The 14321-nt window shown below is 36.5% G+C and overlaps 2 protein-coding genes across 3 annotated transcripts; both read left to right on the top strand.

Annotated features, from left to right (window-relative positions):
- Positions 1-1304: 1304 nt before the first annotated feature.
- Positions 1305-4890, top strand: LOC104900793 (DNA oxidative demethylase ALKBH2). Of its 2 annotated transcripts, none has more exons than XM_048634764.2 (4): positions 1305-1902; positions 2711-2827; positions 3025-3223; positions 4495-4890. In XM_048634764.2, the coding sequence occupies exons 1-4, from the start codon at positions 1513-1515 to the stop codon at positions 4635-4637; spliced, it is 849 nt and encodes a 282-aa protein (XP_048490721.1). In that variant the 5' UTR covers positions 1305-1512; the 3' UTR covers positions 4638-4890. The 2 variants fall into 2 exon arrangements, with proteins under 2 accessions (XP_048490721.1, XP_010686614.1); XM_010688312.4 differs by lacking the exon at positions 4495-4890 and adding an exon at positions 3677-4355 and having other exon boundaries at positions 1314-1902.
- Positions 4891-10046: 5156 nt separating this feature from the next.
- Positions 10047-13210, top strand: LOC104900792 (WEB family protein At5g55860). Its single transcript, XM_010688310.3, has 3 exons — positions 10047-10445; positions 11112-11355; positions 11456-13210. The coding sequence occupies exons 2-3, from the start codon at positions 11176-11178 to the stop codon at positions 13040-13042; spliced, it is 1767 nt and encodes a 588-aa protein (XP_010686612.1). The 5' UTR covers positions 10047-10445; positions 11112-11175; the 3' UTR covers positions 13043-13210.
- Positions 13211-14321: the final 1111 nt, after the last annotated feature.

Below are 14321 nucleotides of genomic sequence, written 5' to 3'. Positions count from 1 at the left end.
CTTAATTTATACATAATTTGTTTTTTTTATTGCATCAATTACATTTTGGGTAGTTTCACATCTGTTGTAATAATTTTGCTTTTAATATAAAAAGTAGCTATAATGAATATTATTACCCTTATTTTATCTTATTAAAACCATCATTAAAAACTCACCAATCCACCATTTAATGCAAAGTACTTTTACTTAATTAAGTATTTATTTCTCTGACATACTCTAGTAAATTAAAAGGTAGCTTTATGTTTAATTATCCACCCTTTTCACTTTTCTCAAAATCGTGACCAAACCTATTGTTGCAATAGAAAGATAAAGTACTTTGCTTTGTTATAAAATAAATGAAACACTTGCCATTTTAGTCCGTTTTAAAATAGATGAAACACTTGTCATTTTAGTCCATTTTAAAATAAGTAAAATATTGTATTTGGTACTACTTACTTCTCTCTATCTCTCTTTTCATTGTATGAGCTCCTCATTTTATTACTCTCCATATCTCTTCTCTCCTAAATCCACGTGCCAAGGCCCTACGTTTCATCTAAAACGGAATGGAAAAAGTGTACAACATTTATACTTCCTCCACTATATTTTAAATAAAACATAGGGGTTTGCCACGAAGATTTAAGAGAGGGGAGAGATAAAGAGAGAGAAAATGAAAGACCCACGTGATAAGGAGAAAAATAGAGTTTCCTATATTGTTTTTAGATAAACATTTCAATTATTTTAAAACGGCCTAAAATGTAAATGTTTCATGAACTTTTAAAATGCTAAAACTACGTATTTAACATAGGGTTCACCATCCTCTACATGCACTTGGGTATATGTTCCTATTTTCGTGTTTCAAAGCAGTATGTTCTATTTTGCGTGTTTCATTTCCTTTAGATATATCCGGTAAAATAGACGCGTATCCGTTGACCCGTCCCAAATACCTGATCTGAACCCGCGCTTTTCAGCTGAAATAGAAAATAAACCCGAAATAAACCGACTTGACCCAAACACGGCATGAAAACAAACGGACCCGAATATGACCCGAACCAAAAATACTACCGAAATACTTTTCACAAACATTATTTTATATGTATCATTTATTTGCCAGGAAAGAAAGGTGACCTAACCCGAATTCACCTGGCCTAAATGAACCAAAACGATCGAAATTAACTTGGCTCATCAAACCCGCACCTGACCCGGCTCGAAACTGCATGGACCCGTACCCGAATGACCCCATCCTCCTTGAACGCAACACGAAAACATAGCTAACCCAAATTTAAACCAATCCAGATTGACCCGACCCATAATCGACCTGTTTGACCCGTTTACAACCTCTAATTATTCTGCAGAAAGTATCACAACGAGGCAATGTACGATGTTATTGGCGAAACACTTGAGAATAGTTACTAAATTAAGAATTTCATCTTAAAACCCCTCAAAATTCAAAGAACATCCTCTTGGCAAAAGAAAAACTCAAAAACCTAGAAGTGGAGGATGGTGGTGTGAGAAAATAATAGAAAGAGTAAAACGATGTGTGAAGAAAGCTCATCCATCTCAACACAAATAAGCGGTGGAAGTGAAAATAAAGCGGAAGGTAATAATTCAACGCAGTTAAAATCGAAGAACATAATTCCAGAACAACAACAACAAGAAGAAGATGAAGGAGGTAATAATTCAATACCATTGAAATTGAATAATAGGATTACAGCAGAAGAAGGAGACAAGTTATTATTGTGGGAATGGAAAAATTTAAAGACAAAAAATAGCAGTAGTAGAATAGATTTAGGAAATGGGAGTGAAGTAGAATATTATCCAAATTTCGTAGAGTACGAGGATGCTTGGAGATGTTTCAATTACCTCAACACTCATATTCCTTGGACTCGCCCCACCCTCCGTGTCTTCGGTCGTGACTGCATTCAGGTTCCATACATTCTCTTCATTTCCGTTTGGGTTTTATTTTCGATTGTTTTTTTGGTATTGACGATTCATGTTAGCCGACCCCAAATCATTTTTTGAGCCCATGGGCTATGTGCAAATTAGTAGATATACATGTCCGTATGGTGAAGAATGTGCGTATAATGAACATCAAACACTAGGTTATGAACATACAAACTAATACCAATGAACATATACTAATAACAGATGCACATATGTTCATTTGGCTTGTTAGCCATGTACATGTGCTCATTTGACTTGTTATTCAGGTACGTTTGGCTTGTTAGCCATATATATGTGCATACCTTTCTCACCATGTGAACGTGTGTATCATGTACGGATTGTGGGCTATGGCTTTGTTGTTGTAGTAGTATTATCTTTTACTTGGGTTGGTAATTACTTACAATATGAGAAATTCCTAATTCACAATGGTTTGGACGAAATTTTGTTCCAAACTTTTAAATGTTGTATATTTAACCATAATGTTAAAAGTGATACACTTCTCATAAAAAGCTCTTACATGCAAGAGAGAAGTGTGTCACTTCAGAAGAAACTGGGGATGTATATTGAACTATAAATGAAGTATAAGATTGTAAAATTTGTACATGGGAAACAGGTACTATATGACCTGTATTAATAATTAAAGATGGTGAATTTTTATATACAAAACGTTTGTTATTTGACATTCAACATTTGTACATAAATTAAACAAAAGTTGCTCAGAACATTTTGAAATTAGGCATATGTGCTTACAAAATAGAGTGAATGAATGAATTGAATTGGGAAATTGCAGCCTCGAGACAGCTGCTATGTTGCAAGTGATGGGCTTCCTAAATTGGTGTATAGCGGGTATCAACCCCATGCCTACTCTTGGAACAATTTTCCTCCTCTTAATCATATTCTCCAGGCGGTAATCTTTCTTTCCCTCTCAACTTCATTATTCTTTACTTCCTCCGTTTTATAAAGTTCTTGTACAATTTTCAATATATAAGAAAAAACAGTCGTGTGGTACATTTACAGCTTGTTTGGTAAATTTAAGTAAACTTTACGGAACGGAGGGAATACTTCTTTTAGTATCCCAACATCAATGAAAATGGAATTGAATAGGTCCAGGATGCTGTTCCCGGAAGCCATTTCAATAGCTTGCTGTTAAATAGATACAAGGGCGGGAATGACTATGTCGGTTGGCATTCTGATGATGAACTCCTCTACGGACCTACTCCTCTTATTGCTTCCCTTTCCTTTGGTTGTGAACGCCCTTTTTTCTTGAAGAAAAAACCTCCTAAACCATCTCACGCTCCACCAGGTACCTACCTATCTTGGCATCTTCCATACTAGGCTATGCTGCTACTGCTACTGCTACTGCTACTGCTACTGCTACTGCTACTGCTACTGCTACTCCTGCTATCAAGGGAGTTGTAGTTCCTGCTCTCTAGAGTAGACCGAATCTTTTAGATTTCATATTTGCATGGCCAACTACTCGTCATCATTTCCATCTAATATGTACTATAGAGTAATTGTTTTGTAATCTAACATACTACAGTACTCTGCATCTCCATCATTTTAACATGCTCAATCAAACAAAACTGCAAAAGCTACTTCTGACCTTTTTTGTTTCACTAGTTACACACTTATGTCTTGTTAAATTTAATTACTACGCTATGGCTACTCATCAGGAAGTATATATATAATATATGTAATCCATAACTAAATAAATTGTGTTTAAATGCTTGCCCACCCCTATCGGAATTTCTGTTAGTGTCGGCCAAGAATACAAAAGATAAACCAGTGAGCAAGCGGTTGAAGAAGAGCAAGAGCAACAGTACTGGGGATCAGCATACCTTCACGTTAAAACATGGGTCCCTGTTGGTTATGAGAGGCTACACTCAGAGGGACTGGATCCATTCTGTACCAAAGCGCGCTAAAATAGATGCTCTCAGGATCAACCTTACATTCAGGCTTGTCCTGTGAATCTCATCCTTTCCGGACATTTTTGGATTTCTCAGCCTGCATCTGGTCACTGGTCAGTATCAATTACAATGAGGACTGAGGATCTTTAGCCTTTAGTTGAAGAGATCTGAGATGTAATGGGTTGGACATAAATCCTTGATTCATTCCCCTCTGTAATGAGAGTCTTCAATGTGTTCAAGGGATATAGATATATAATTTCTACACTGTAGGTTATTGTGAATACTTGCAAGTAGTTCAGAAGTTGGAGACATGAATTAATATGCAATTAACTTTGTCTCAATTTCCTGCTTTGTTGGTCTTCATATGTTGCCTTCCTTTTCACATATTTTAGAGGTTGCAGTTCCATTTTTCATGCTAAGGAAGGAATAAGAACTTTTGCTGCCTCTTTTTCAAGCTGTACTAAAATTGGTGTATAAATGTTTTAATCTATCAACAACTGCAAATAAACTTGTATTCCATATTCATCACATCGTCGATCTTATTAGCAGAAATTACTTGAAGCTTACCTGGCCTAGTTGTATCAGTCGACGTAGTTTGACGATCAGGCAACATGGCCGTGTTTCCTGACGTATTTTATCCGTGCTAATGTTCATTTTGCAATTTCAGTAGAATTTGTTATGAAGAACAGGGTTTATCTATCTGTGTTGCTACAATGTCGATGCTCGTCTTTCGTCCATCCATTTGAAAGGTCTGCCAATATTTGGAACTTGCTGTCATTATTCAAGGTCCATGCAGCTACAATCTCTTGATATCGTATACCACTTGTATGGTGCACCAAACAAAGCGGTTCATTGTTTACTAAATTCTTAAATGCAACAAATCTACTTTTTCACTATTGTCAGAGTTTAAGCTTGAAACTCTTTAACTAATGAAAGAGATAAAGAACTAGAGAGAGAGAGTGATAGAGAGAAGAGAAAGAAGTGTTTCTGTTGTATTATTTCTGAATACTATGCAACAACATTGGAGGTGTATTTATACAAGAGAGTATGAGGTGTATAACAACTTGTAACCACCTTGTAACTAACTCCTAACAAACTATTTTGTTTGTTTATTACAAGTAGATATGTAACTAACATATCTAAGACATAACTGAGTTATGTAATACCAACACCCCCCCCCCCTCAAACTTGGAATGGGTGAAGCAGAAACCAGACCAAGTTTGGAAGAAAGCAAATTATGCTGTGTACTAGGTAGAATCTTTGTGAAGATATTAGCAAGTTGATTCTGAGTAGGTAAATAAGTTAATTGGAGCAATCCTTCAAGAACTTTGTCTCTTGTGAAGTGGCAATCCACTTCTATGTGCTTAGTTCTTTCATGGAAAATGGGATTTCTTGCAATGTGAATGGCTGATTGATTGTCACAATGCAAAACCACATGAGTGAGATTGGAAACACCAAATTCTTCAAGTAATCTCACAACCCAAGTCACTTCACTAGCAGCTTGTGACATTGCTCTATATTCAGCCTCAGAGGAACTTTTTGAGATGGTGCCTTGCTTCTTTGATTTCCAGCTAACAGGAGAGTTGCCTAGAAGCAAGATGTACCCAATGACTGATCTTCTAGTAGTTGGACATGCTGCCCAATCAGAATCACTGAAAGCCTGTAAAGTGAGCTGATCAGTAGCTTTAAGCAGAATACCCTGACCAGCAGTGTGTTTGATGTATCTGAGAGTATGTGTGAGAGCTTGAACATGAGAGAGCCTTGGACTATGCATAAATTGGCTGAGAGATTGAACAGCAAAGGCAAGATCAGGTCAAGTGTGAGTTAAGAAGTTTAACTTGCCCACATAACACCTATATAATTCAACATCATCATATATAGGAGTATCATCTGCTGAAAGTTTGAGATTTAAAGGAAAAGGAGTAACTGCAGCCTTGTGTAAATCAAAAGGACATTCATTGAGCAGTTCCTTAGTAAATTTCTTCTGAGTGAGGATATAACCAGCAGGAGTATGACTGATTTCTATGCCAAGGAAGTAGTGTAGGAGATCCAAGTCTTTAATACTGAAGATGTTATGCAAGTGAGACTTCAAGGCTATGATAGTAGCTTCATTAGAACCAGTGATGATAATATCATCTACATAAACAGCAGCTAGAGTAGTATCACCATGTTCTTTCTTCAAAAACAAAGAATAGTCATTCTTAGACTGCACAAAACCTTGAGAGAGAAGTTCATCAACAAGCCTAGCAAACCATTGTCTAGAGGCTTGTTTTAGGCCATAAAGTGACCTTTTTAGTTTGCAAACAGTGCCTTTAGGAGCTTCAACACCAGCAGGGACCCTCATATAAACTTCTTCATGTAAAAAACCATGAAGGAAGACATTGTTTACATCTAATTGGAAGATCTTCCATTGTTTACTAGCTGCATAAGAGATCAAGCATCTCACAGTAGACATCTTAACTACTGGAGAGAATGTTTCTGAGTAGTCAAGGCCATATTTCTGAGTGAAACCCTTTGCCACCAAACGAGCCTTGTATCTTTCTATAGTACCATCAGCATGTTTCTTAATTTTGTACACCCATTTAGAGCCTATGGCTTTCTTTCCTTTGGGAAGTGGAACAAAATCCCATGTACCATTCTGTTGCAAGGCATTGACTTCTTTCTTCATAGCTTCTACCCAATTAGAATCAGTAGCAGCTTCATGATATGATGTGGGTTCAACAGTATCAATAGTAGAAGTAACAAGAGCTTTGTGAGAGGAGGGAAGAGTTGCATAAGAGACTAAGTTGCACCAATGTGTAACTGAATTGGAACACACAAAATCTTGTAAATGAGCAGGAGTTTTAATGACTCTAGAAGATCTTCTTGGAGGTGATGAGTGAATAATAGGTTGGGAAGTGGTGACAGGATCATCATTGATGATAAGAGGAGAATCTGAAGAAGCAGGAGGAGAAGAGTCATTAGGAGGAGAAGAAGAATGTGTGGGAGAAGTAGGAGGAGTAGTGGAAGGTGGGAAAATATCCTGTGAAATAGCAGGATTAGAAGTGGTAACAGGAAGAAAAAATTGTGTTGAATAAGTGTGTTTAGGATGAGATGAGAGATGAAATGGAAAATGTTTTTCATGAAAGTGAATGTCTCTAGAAATTATAATTTTGTTGGTGCTAAGATTGAGAACTTTATAGGCTTTGTGAGTGGTAGGATAACCTAGGAAGACACAAGATTGAGCTCTTGGATCAAATTTAAGTCTCTTAGTAGAAGGAGTAGAAATGTAACATAGACATCCAAAGACTTTCAAGTTAGATATGTCAGGTGGTGTGTGAAAAAGTTTTTCATAAGGAGAAGAAAAGTTGATGCTTTTGAGAGGCATTCTATTAACAAGATAGGTAGCAGTTAAAATACATTCATTCCAATATTTAGAAGGCAGTTGAGATTGAATGGACAAAGCTCTAGCTGTCTCTAAGAGATGTTTGTGTTTTCTCTCCACAACCCCATTCTGTTGTGGAGTGTTACTGCAACTTCTCTGCTGGATAATACCTTTGCTAAGAAGCAAATGTTTCATATGTCCTTCTGTCAAATCAGGTGCATTATCTGATCTTATAATTTTGACTTTAAAGTCAAACTGGTTTTCCACATATTGCAAGAATTGAGTTATAACAGAAACAGAATCCTTTTTATTCTTCAAGAAATGAGTCCATGTCATTCTTGTGTAATCATCTACTATAGTAAGAAATTGATTACAACCATGATGATCAGAAATAGCATAAGGTCCCCATACATCTAAATGCAACAATTCAAAGGGCCTAATAGTTTGAATAGAACTGACAGGAAAAGAAGATCTTGTTTGTTTAGCTAAGGGACAAACATTGCAAAAACACTTAGCTATGTACCCTTTTACATCAAGACCTGTAGCACTCTTTATTCTTCCAAAAGATAAGTGTCCCATCCTCAAATGCCATAGCTTGGCTTCTTCAATTTCAGTGGAAGAGGTAGAAGTAAGTGCAGTAGCAGACAAGGTTTTATTAGTTGTCACAACATTAGATGACAGAAGGGAAGCATCCAGCATATAAAGACCTTTCTCCAATCTACCAAGCACAATTTGCTTGCTCAAGAAAAGGTCCTGAAGCAGACATGTATCATTCACAAATGATATGGAGCAGTTAGCATCATGACACAGTTTAGAAACAGATATTAAGTTAAACTGAAATCCTGGCACATGTAGAACATTCTTTAGATGCACAATACCTCCTAAAGAAATGGTGCCTTTATGCTCAACTTTGATTTTAGTACCATCTGGTATAGTTATCATAGGATTTGGGTGTGTAATTTTATCATATGAATCAAACATATGTAAATCTGAGCACATGTGATCACTTGCACCACTGTCTAATATCCAAGAAGTATGATATTTAGAGAGTAAACAGATATTACCTGTCAATTGAGAGCTGACAGCTAAACCAATTGCTGATTCATGATCAGAACTTGGAGTTTGTTGCTTTTCCAGATACTGTAAGAGTTGCTTGTGTTGTTCTTGTGTAAGTGTAGCATGAACAACTGATTCTTCAGCAGAGTTTTCAAGAAAATCAAATTGAACTGATGCAGCAATTCTTTTGCCTTTGTACTTAGTATCTTTGGGATATCCATGAAGCTTCCAACATTTGTCAATGGTATGATTCTTCATCTTGCAGTGATCACAAAACAAGTGATTCTTAATGGGCACTCTTGCATTATTGTGGACGAAATTCTTGGAAAAATAAGGCTTATCATTCATCCTACTTGCTGCAAATGCTATATTATCAGTGTTTGAACTAGACCTCAAATGTGCTAGTTCCTTGTGAGTCTCTTCTTGTAACAATAAACCATATGCTTTAGATATGGTTGGGAGTGGATTCATCATGAGTATTGTACTCTTAGTATGAACAAATCTTTCATTTGTTTTCATTAACAATTGAATTAACCTTTGCTTCTGCTGAGATTTTTCCAACTTCTGAGTAAGAGTACAACTGCATCCAGTACACTCACAAGAAGGCAAAGGTTCTAATCCATCCAACTGGTCCCACAGCAACTTAATTTTTGTGAAGAAGCTAGTGATTCCTTCATCTTCTCCTTGTGAAATGTCACCAAGTTGTTGTTGTACAGAATACAACTGTGGGCCTGAAGATTGACTGAATCTTTCTTCTAAGTCAAGCCATATCTCTCTGGCTGTCTTGAAATAAAGGACACTTCTGCTTATTGAGGATTCCAGAGAATTTAGAATCTAAGATATCACCAAGTCATTGCATCTATTCCATAATTTGAAACTTGTAGAAGTTATTGCAGGTTTAGTTAGTGATCCATCTACGAAACATAACTTGTTTCTTGCTGATAAAGCAATGGTCATAGATCTTCTCCAATCATTGAAACCAGTACCATTGAAGACAGAATTCACTAACTTTGATGAATTAACATCAGAATTGTTCAAGAAATATTCTAAACTAGGATTCTGAGATGAATCTTGAGTGTTTGAAGAGTTTTCAGTTGACATTTTGCTCTTGATTATCAACTAAAGTAAATCAGATTGTCTGAATTTCTTTTGCGGAATTTTTCTTTGAAAGAAAGCTGATCTAATGATCAATGGCAGATTTATCGCAGGATCTTTATATCTCCTGCTCTGATACCATGTCAGAGTTTAAGCTTGAAACTCTTTAACTAATGAAAGAGATAAAGAACTAGAGAGAGAGAGTGATAGAGAGAAGAGAAAGAAGTGTTTCTGTTGTATTATTTCTGAATACTATGCAACAGCATTGGAGGTGTATTTATACAAGAGAGTATGAGGTGTATAACAACTTGTAACCACCTTGTAACTAACTCCTAACAAACTATTTTGTTTGTTTATTACAAGTAGATATGTAACTAACATATCTAAGACATAACTGAGTTATGTAATACCAACAACTATTCACATTTTTCACTTTGATTGTGATTTATACATAATGGAAACATAATCAACTGAGATCTTGTTAGATTCGTCTCATGACATACTTTCATGAAATGTAATTTTTATAATTTTTACTTTAATGTAATTATAGATATTTGTAGTCAAAATAATACTTCGACATGCGTAAAAGTGGATTCGTTGCATTTAGTTCAGACCAGAGGAAGTATTAAAGTTACAATCAAAAAGCCAAATTCCTTGGATCATGTCCTTAACAGACCAATTAAAACTAATTCTATAGGTAAAAGAGGAAGAATAAGGTCAAAGTACATAAACTAAGTTTAGAGCTTCATAAAGAGGTTGAGATTAGATTAGATGTATCACACAAATTTCATTAGTAGTCTCTAAATAAGCAACTCCTAAATATAGCAGCAAATTTCCTACATTGCAGGCTGCTGCGCAACATTCGTGCAAGTCTCCATAATTTGTGGCTTCCATTTCTATTCTCTTTTCTCTTCTATTATTTTCTGCTTGTTGTCCAATCATAGTCAACATTTCTTCTCTTTTTTTCCCTTGCATTTCAATTCTATACATCATCACTTGCATTCCTAATGATATTATGATAATAATAATAGATTTGAAGAATAACGTTACTCTAATACTTTGAGAAGATTACCTTTGATGTCAAATCATCTTCTAATCTCCAGGTTAGTTCATCTCTTCCATGTAATTCCAATGATATGATCCTATCTAAGACCACATATTGTTTTTTATGATGGGAATTTATTTTCCTTTACATTGATATAATATGAACATTTTTTTTTCCTCCTTTTGTTGTTAATACACTCCTACATAAATTTAAGACTCCATTGTATCCCTTTGGTTCTTCTTCACGTATCGACTTTTTGGCTTAGAACAAAAAACTAGCTTTTGGGTACTTTTTTTTTCGATATCAACAAAATTTGCATTAATTAAGAACTGGATTAGAAAAAGACCACATAGAATTTGGTACATTTTTGATATCATGTATTGTGTGTCATTCATTGAGATAATAGTACTACATGTTGATCCTATTTTTAACTCTTAAGTAGCCCGTGACCTTCACATACGGCCGTGGGAATCAAGTACAGGGCCGTGTGCCTCCCATTGTTTTTGCTCATTTTATGTCATCATGAATAGCTCTTAAACGCATCGCGTGTTCACGAGTCCTAGTACAATTGATGCTGGCTTCATATCCCAACAGAAGTAGTATAATATACCACCAATTTCTACTTTCTACATAGATTGAAGAAAACACAATGCTGGAAAGACTGTTGATGCATGTTTGCTAACTATTTATCCGGTTGCATTTTCTTGTATGTTATGTTAACAAGGTGAGGCTGCTGCATAAACTGATCAACAACTTCAACAAATTTACCAAAAGTCCATTTACCTAACATGTGGAACGTAGCAAGAGCACGGCGGAATTCTGTAGGAAGTTCTGCCGAAGTAGGAGAGATAGATACCAAAGCTCCTTTTCAATCTGTTAAAGCTGCTGTTAGTCTCTTTGGTGAAGTATCGTCGTCCTCTCCTAAGACAAAACCTGTTTTTACCAAGAAGCCCAAACCTCAAGTTCAGGTATTCTCTTAAGTATATGAAGTAATATATTACTACTACATATTCCTCATACTGTCATACATGGAAATTTAATGTCATACTAATAATTGAGTACTCGCAGGCAGTATTAGACAAAGAGGCACAGTTTCATATAGCCTTGAACGAGCTGAATAAATTGAAGGAGCAACTGAGAGGCGCTGAAACGAAAAAAAATGAAACCCAACCTGAGCTGGATAAGGCTAAAAGGACTCTTGATGAACTCAAACAAAGACTAAAAACCATTAATGAATCCAAGCAGTCCATACTTGAAACTTCACAAGCTTTAGAAGAAAAGGGTAGGAAGCTTGAAGAAGCAATATCATCTAGCGATGTTAAACCCCAGGATGTGGTTAATTCTGTAAAGCAAGATGTGGACGTCACCACGGAGGAATACAGGGCTGCCATTTTAGAGCTTGATGCCGCTAAGCAACAGCTCAGCAATCTACGTAGTGAATTTGACACGACTGTAGAAGCCAGAGCCACTGCTTTCCGCATGTCACAAAAAGCAGATGCGGCTGCAGAAGCTCATCGTCAGAGAATCAGTGACCTCAAAAAGCAAATTGCTACATTGCAGGAAGCATTAGCTAAGATCAAGGATTCCTCTACAAATGCAGAGGTGGAGCACCAGAAGATTTCAGAAACCAAAAATGAAGAGCTATGTTCTCGTAGACTTGCCAAGGAAGAGTTGGATCATGAACTTGTCACTCTCAAGAATGAACACCAATCTCTACTAGCTGATGAGGATGATCTACAAGTGAAACTTGTCGAAATTAATGCTGAGATTTCATCTCTTGAAGAAAAAGTATCAAAAGCTCGAGCTGATTTTTCAGAATCTCACAAGACAACAAGTTTTGAGCTTGAGATTGCTAAAAAATCACTTGAGCAAGTTGCAGAAGAGAAGATCTCTCTTGAAAATTCGGTTGAAGCCCTCAAAGATGAGCTACAACATGTTGGGAAGGAATTAGCAGAGCAGAAGTATAAGCAAGAGGAAGCAAATGCTTTAGTCATCAAACTTCAAGCTGAACTAGACGATAAGAAGAATGTGCTTGAAGCTGCTCTTGTAAATAAGTCAAGTGCAGCAGATGTCTCTGATGATATAGTCGTATCCATTGAGCAACTGACATTGGAAACAGAAAGAGCAAAGCAAGAAGCTCAAGAGATGAAGAAGATAATAGAGGAACAACATCAAGAAGTTAAAGCTACCACAGAGATGATAGCAGAGATGGAAAATAAGCTAGCGAGTTTACTCAAAGAAGTGGAAGAAGCCAAAGCCGCAGAAAGAGCTGCTCAAGATGAGATTAAGGTTATCTCTGAAAGATCAGCTCAGGCTGCTGACGAATCTACTTCAGAGACCAATGGAAAAATTAAGTTGTCAAATGAGGATTACAACTCCTTGGTGGAAAAAATTGATGAATCTGGGAAGTTGGCTGATATTAAAGTAACTGCAAACACAGCTCAGGTAGAAGCCTTGGTTGCAAGCCAGAAGGAAGCAGCTCAAAAGTATGAGGCTATTTCAAAGGAGATAGAAGAAGTAAAGATGAAAGAAGAGGAGGCTCTAAAGATTGCTGAGATGGCTGAAGCTGCAAAGACTGTTTTGGAAGCTGAGCTTCAACGGAGGTGTCAACAAGAGCCGTGCAACCAAACAACTCAAGTGGAATCGATAAATTAGAGCAACGCGTAGGAGCATCTTTGAATCAAGAAATTATTGTTATTCGTATTATTAGCATAGGCATGATTTTTCATTGTTGTATTAGATTGCTTGTATCTAGCAAAAGATTGAGTTTATGGTTAGGATGTAATAGTATCAATACATATATTGTGTCTGTTGAATAAAATACACACTAACGAGATTACAACTACACTACAATATAACAAACATAATTAAACTAATAATTCCTAGCCGAGAAGGATCACTCTCCTTCAAGCGAAATTCGCTTCTAATAGCTTCTATTATAGCAACATGAGCAAAGGTTTCATCGAAATCAATACCTTCTTGTTGATTATATCCTTTTGGCACAAGTCTGACTTTGTTTCTTATGACTGTTCCATGTTCATCTAATTTGTTCCTGAAGACCCGTTTTAGCCCAATTACCTTTTGGTTCTTAGGTTTGGCCTCAAGATGTCAGACCTTGCTTGTTCATCTAGAACTCATTCAGTTCCTCTTGCATGGCGTTTATCCAGTCAGAAACTAGTAGGACTTCATTACGATCTCGAGGTTCTGTCATGAAAAGAAAAGCTTGGAATGCACAGAAGTTTTTGAGTTGGGATCTTGTCCGAGTTCCCTTCTCAATGTCACTTATGATCAACTCCAATGGATGGGAGTTCTGGTGCTTCCAAGGCTTTGGTTCAAATCTCCTTGTTCATGTTCCTTCTGTTGATTCATTCTCTGGATGCAATTCTTCTTCATGTGCTCCTCCATCAGAAGTTCCTTCATCTACCTGTTTCCCTTGAGGATCTGGCTCAGGAACCGTGATCTCCTTTTTAGGAATATGCTTTTTATTAGTACCTGCAGACGTTAGTTCCTCATCAAAGTTGATTGACTTTTCAGATCGATTCAATCCAATTTCAAAGTCATTATCATACCATGGTTCCTGCAGAGAGTTTGTTTCATCAAAGATAATATGGACACTTTCCTCAACAAACATTATTCTTTTGTTATAGACTATATAAGCTTTACGATTTCTAGCATATGCAATGAAAACAGCTTCATCACTTCTAGCATTAAATTTTCCTAAATTATCTTTACCATGGTTGTGTACAAAACATCTACATCCAAAGACTCGAAAGTAAGAGATGTTGGGTTTTCTTCCTTTGAGAAGCTCATAATGGATTTTCAAGGTAATGGGTCTTAGCATGACCCTATTGATGATGTAGCAAGTTGTGTTCACTACCTCTGCCCAAAAATTCTTTGGAAGGTTGCTGGCTATAAGCATTGTTCTATCCACGTC

The sequence above is a fragment of the Beta vulgaris genome, chromosome 8 (genome assembly GCF_026745355.1).
Source record: "Beta vulgaris subsp. vulgaris cultivar EL10 chromosome 8, EL10.2, whole genome shotgun sequence".
In the NCBI taxonomy this organism is placed as follows: Eukaryota; Viridiplantae; Streptophyta; class Magnoliopsida; order Caryophyllales; family Amaranthaceae; genus Beta; species Beta vulgaris.
The sequence above is the reverse complement of the archived record's forward strand: the minus strand, read 5'-3'. Positions and strand labels throughout refer to the sequence as shown.

Excerpts from the sequence above, each read along its gene's own strand:
- LOC104900793 (XM_010688312.4), top strand. The coding sequence starts at position 1,513 with ATGTGTGAAGAAAGCTCATCCATCTCAACACAAATAAGCGGTGGAAGT. Across the intron at positions 1,903-2,710 it reads TCGGTCGTGACTGCATTCAG|CCTCGAGACAGCTGCTATGT; the intron begins GTTCCATACATT and ends GGGAAATTGCAG. Across the intron at positions 2,828-3,024 it reads TTAATCATATTCTCCAGGCG|GTCCAGGATGCTGTTCCCGG; the intron begins GTAATCTTTCTT and ends GGAATTGAATAG.
- LOC104900792 (XM_010688310.3), top strand. The coding sequence starts at position 11,176 with ATGTGGAACGTAGCAAGAGCACGGCGGAATTCTGTAGGAAGTTCTGCC. Across the intron at positions 11,356-11,455 it reads AGCCCAAACCTCAAGTTCAG|GCAGTATTAGACAAAGAGGC; the intron begins GTATTCTCTTAA and ends GAGTACTCGCAG.